The sequence below is a fragment of the Cajanus cajan genome, chromosome 3, assembly GCF_000230855.2.
Source record: "Cajanus cajan strain Asha chromosome 3, NIPB_CcT2T_4, whole genome shotgun sequence".
Taxonomy (NCBI): Eukaryota; Viridiplantae; Streptophyta; class Magnoliopsida; order Fabales; family Fabaceae; genus Cajanus; species Cajanus cajan.
The window spans coordinates 72,927,887-72,933,488 of NC_138519.1; the positions used below are offsets into that span (position 1 = coordinate 72,927,887).

At 34.5% G+C, this 5,602-nt stretch overlaps 1 protein-coding gene across 1 annotated transcript; it reads left to right on the plus strand.

The window, feature by feature from the left end:
• The first annotated feature begins 213 nt into the window (after nucleotides 1-213).
• Nucleotides 214-1,428, plus strand: LOC109806130 (protein LIGHT-DEPENDENT SHORT HYPOCOTYLS 5). The gene has a single exon (XM_020368504.3). It carries the CDS (start codon nucleotides 504-506, stop codon nucleotides 1,191-1,193), a length of 690 nt encoding a protein of 229 aa, XP_020224093.1. The 5' UTR covers nucleotides 214-503; the 3' UTR covers nucleotides 1,194-1,428.
• The last annotated feature ends 4,174 nt before the right edge of the window (nucleotides 1,429-5,602 follow it).

Here is a 5,602-nt window from a genome sequence, read left to right on the forward strand (position 1 = left end):
TTAATTTTTCAATATCAATAAAATATATATTAATTAACTTAAGGACTAAATCGATGAATATTTAATAATTTATGAACTATTTATATAATTTTAAGATCAGGACGTATATTCAATAATTTTGTTGTATAGATCATTAAATTTAACTGTTAAATTATACTTTTTTTTATAAATTTTTTGTACTGTTTTTCTAGCAGGTCTCATCAAGACCAAGACCAAGGCAAGCCATAAAAAGCTCCCTTCCCCCTTTCCCCTCTCTCTCTCTCTCTCCTTTTCTTTCCTTCTCACGAAAAAGAGATCGAACAAAAACCAGAAAACCCTTTCCCGTGAAAACATCTACCTCCAACTCTAACTCAAACCCTCATCACTCATCACTCTCATTCATTCATTCACTTTCCTATACTAAACCAAAACACACACACACTCATTCAAACCTCACTTCCCCAACACAAGAAAAACCACACACACACACACACCCAAATTCAACCTACTTGAGTGGCTTCATCATGGACTCAGCATCAGGGGGAGGAGCACCCCAACCCACTACCACAGAACCTCCACCATCAGCCTCTAACCCACCACCCACAGCGCCACAACCCGAAGGCTCATCACCCGCACCACCCAGCCGCTACGAGTCGCAGAAACGCCGAGACTGGAACACCTTCTTGCAGTACCTGCAGAACCACAAGCCCCCATTGACGCTCGCACGCTGCAGTGGCGCACACGTCATTGAATTCTTGAAGTACCTCGACCAGTTCGGAAAGACCAAGGTTCACATATCCGGGTGCCCTTACTTCGGCCACCCGAATCCTCCTGCACCCTGCGCCTGCCCGTTAAAGCAGGCGTGGGGCAGCCTTGACGCCCTCATCGGACGGCTCAGGGCGGCCTATGAAGAAAACGGTGGCCGCCCTGAGTCTAATCCGTTCGGCACCAGGGCTGTGAGGATTTACCTCAGGGAAGTGAGGGAGGGTCAGGCCAAGGCCAGAGGGATCCCTTATGAGAAGAAGAAGCGAAAGAGGACCACTGTGACCGTGTCTGCGGTGGGTAGCGGCGGTGGTGGTAGTAGTAGCGGTGCAGTTTCTGCTCCAAGTGGCCGCGATGGTGGTGGTGATGTAACTATTGGTGGTGGAGGTGGTTCTAGTGCTAGTTTAACTTCTACAACTGACACAGCTAATGTTACTACGACCACCGTATAATAATTTTAATTTTCATAATTATTTATTTATTTTTCCCGATATTTTTTTACATTACTATCTATTTTTAGTTTTATAAGGAAATTAATTGTGATTATTTACGGCTTATAATTAGGTTGCATATTTAATTATGTCGATTTTCCATCAACGAAATTTTGGTGTAAATATTGTTTAATTGTTTGTCTCATCTGCAATTAATCATTCTCTCTATTATCTATTGAGCTAGCATTATTCGTAATGTCGTTATTCTAATGCTTGCTGTTGTTGAAATGGCACTTCATCATCACTAGTTTTGTCATTTGATATGCTTTTGTTATAATTTTTCAATTATTTGGGAGGAGGGGTACTTGTGTTAAGAACTCAATTATCCTATATAGTGGAGTTATAGGAATGAATTTGTAGCTAGAATAGAAAATTCTAAGACCATTTCATTTTTATAATTTTAGACTCGTATAATTCCTTGTTTTCATTCATGGTTCCTTTGTGGGGTTTACTATTAGACAGCGAATGAGAGAGCTCAAACACTATTACATTTTTTTTTTCTCACTAGGAAGTATATATTCCTATGATGCCATTAAGGAAACTAGCAAGCTTGCACATCGTTCCTCTTCGTTTGAAATGACATTTCGTTTTTGTCTTGACCTGGTGAGGCTCCAATCAGTGGTGTGCACTTACATAACAATTAGGCCAAAATTTGAACAACAAAAAAGAAAAGAAAAGAAAAATAAAATCAATGATGTCTTAATCCGTGATTGTCATAGATAGATATAGATGAGAGGGCTATATCATAGGAATTGACCTTTTCATTATGATAATAATCATAATCATTTTAGGATTGAAGGTAGAAAATTATTTGATGAATTTTAATTAATTTTTTTTTCTCTCATCATGATTGTCTTGTTCTAGTAGTAAGATGGTAAACAACACATAGAATGAGTCAATTAGAAAGTCCAATCCATCTTCATATCCAAGACTACTACTCCATGCAATACTACTTATTCAATGGTCCCCTAAATGTCTTGATATCTATAAGCAGTGATACACACGTGTGCTTATCATTCCACAACATTTTTTGCACACTTCTGTTTCAGGTGCCCTTTGCAACATGATCTAAGATTTTGTTTTTCAGTTTTAGAATTTTGGCTTAGGTAAGTTTTGAGATTTTAATTAGTTTTATTCAACTCCCATGGCCTTGGCTTACCCTAATTAATTTTTCTCTCTCCTACGAAACCTATAATTGACATATCTTTCCGTGATAACAACACCTACTAAAAGATATAGGGTGCAAGCATCAACGAAAAAAAAAGTAATGCCTTGTGATTGCTGCTCATATTTTATTTTGGTAACCACCACCTAAGTGTGAAAAGGACCATTAGCCAACCGTCCTTGGCATTCTATATTTATATGTTTATACTAGTATTCATTCATTTGTATCATCATAACTCAGCTATAATTTATTTATTATGTTCCATTTGTTATTATTATAGCATAGACCCACCAGCTCCTCCAGAACAAATCCACGTTTTTTAATGTTAATTTGGAATTTTGGACCCATATATTCCACTAAAATCATGATCCATCTACTACTCATGATAATAATAATGTACCGAAATTATTTCTTTGTATTGCTTTTTTGTTTGGTTCTTCTTTTTCTGGCATTATTTTTATCCTTCTCTCTCCTTAAAGAAAAATATTCATATATACTTTTGAATTTAACAAGAACTTTCGCTTTCTGGCCTTTTGTGGAACCACATAATTTCGTGTAAGGAACTTTATTTCTCACTTTCTTTTGTTTTTTCTTTATTATGTGCGGTGGCCACTTTAACCATTTGGATTTCTAAAAAGTCAAAAAGAAAAATTGGATATATCTCTTCCCTTTTTTAAATAAAATAGAATTCCGTTTTCTTTCTTTCTTTCTAGCTACATTAATGCACCGATTACACTTCTTCTCCTACTCCTGTTTCTTCATTATATACTTTTATCCTTATATATGTGTGATCCCAGTTTTACCCTCAAAATACATCCTATAGTATGAAAATCATGAAATACAAGTTGTCCTTTTTTCAAGTATGTTTATTTATATTTGTATTTATTATTCTACAGTACATAGGACAGTGAGTTCTGAACAGAAATAAGTGTGACGGACCAATATATCACAAGGTTGGTCAGAAGAAAGGGAATCCCACTTAGGTTCTGAATTTTTTGCCTCTCTTTGTCGCCATATAGATGAGAGAATGGTTATTTAGTAGCACTCTTTGCATTGGCCAAAAAAACAGCATATGCTTCATTTATGAGAGAAGGGCGTTTTCTGTTGGGTGGGATTCGATTAGATTTAGGGCTTGTTTTTTTCCTTATTCTTAAGGCACCTGCTTCTTGTGATTGTCTCGGACAAAGACCATTTGAAAAGGGTCATTATTAATGTTATGGATAGGAAAACGAATATGTACTTCAAAACTTGTATATTATTTTAGCCACACCCTACCCATCAGTCATTGATTGTTAGGGAAGTAGATTGTGACCCTGATTAAATACGTACATCAACTCTATTTCTACTATAACCAATTTAAATATTATTAAACTTCTCATTATTTATTTATTATTTGTTTTTAATCATGTTATGTAAACATGTCATTGATGTGTAGTATTAATCAATTTTATCGATAAATAATTATTGTCCGAAAACTTAATTGACTATTTTAGTGAGATTTTGTCTCCAATTTACTAAACTTGAACCTAAGATATTACTTTAATGATTTGAGTTTTTTTACATTCGAACCAATGACTTATTAATGTGTTTCATGAGTTTATAAAAATACTTAGATGCTATAATTTTTTTGAGTAACCATGTTATTAATACAAGTATACATTGATTTTTCTATTATTAACTTTCGTCAAAAAAATTGACTAATAACTTTTTAATAGGTCACTTGTCTAATCACATACTTTTTCTCACAATTTATTAGACTTGAAATTGAGACCTTAGTTAAAGAATTTAATTAGGATTATATTCAAACCAAGAACTTGTTAGTGTACTTCATGGGTTTATAAAAATATACTACGATTTTTTTATAATCATATTATTAGTGTAAGTATTCATTTACTTTATTAATAATTAATTTCTACGCAGGCTTAACTAACATTTTTAATGGAATCACCCAATCCAATCCAACCTCATACTTTTTTCAATCCACAAGATTCGAACTAAAAATTAAACTTAAAGAGATTGAGTTCAAAGTAATGAGTTGTTGGCATGAATACAATGAATGTAAGAATACAGTAAATTAAGTGAGGTGGGAAGGGTTTGGGCATAGGCTATTCAGAGGTGACGCCCACATGGCATTGTTTATAGTCGCAGAGAATACACAGTAACACGTGGGGCACGGTGTCCCCGGCATGCATCATTTGGAGCCATATATATTTACGTGCTAAGAGATAGGTGCATTTGTTGAGAGAATTAATAGTATGTAGCAATTAAGGTGGATGGGGATGGATCCAGCTGAAAAGGGGGCCCTATAGAGCAGTGGTACGGTCCCTTGTTGTTGCCTTTTGCATTGTAATCCTGTGATCATTTTAAAACTTGGTGAGGATCATCAATCATTGTTTTGCAAATTGTGGTGCCCTCTTCCTTTTGCTCTTTTTCGCATATTGTGTGTGGCAATAAGTGTTTCAGGCTCTCTTTTGCGTGCAAAACACTGTCTCTGCATAATGCGTATACTCAAAACCCTACACTTCTTTTCTTATCTCAACCCTCCCTCTGCTTCTGCTCTTTGTTTTGTGCTCCTGCTTGCTTGTGTGGATTTTTTAATGTGCATGCTGTGGACACGTGGTTTTCCATGACAAAATTTCTGACCTAATAGTAAAGAACACTCCAAATAACCGATGCAAAAAGGTGGCTGGTGGCTACTGTGACTAATATATCATAAATTAAAACATATAATTTAAAGAATGAAATTTTTAATATTTTAGTATTGAACATCTAACTGATATGAAGTATATGTCTCCGTTTGAAAAAAGAATTATATGTCATGCAAATGCATAAAGATTGCATTCATAAACATACAGGTTATTTTAAGTAAATTGTTCTTAATTTGAAAAATATTGATAGTGATTAATGATGACTAAGTTTTTTATCTTAATTTTTTTACCAAGAGCTTTATATAATTTTGCAACACAATAATTTTTTTGGTACGTAAATTTATTGTCTATTAAGGAAGTAAAATGAATTTACAGTCTTGGAAACTGAAAAGGCTCGCCATATGGTATGGTAATAGCTTAGGTAAAGGTCCAATTGTAAAATAATAATAATAAAAATAAAAGTTTGTATAAGTCATACTACAAGAATAAGGACAATAACATGTGTTATAATTGTCGGAAAGAAGGATATATGAAGAAGAATTTTCTAAAGTTCAAGA

Excerpts from the sequence above, each read along its gene's own strand:
- LOC109806130 (XM_020368504.3), top strand. The coding sequence starts at position 504 with ATGGACTCAGCATCAGGGGGAGGAGCACCCCAACCCACTACCACAGAA.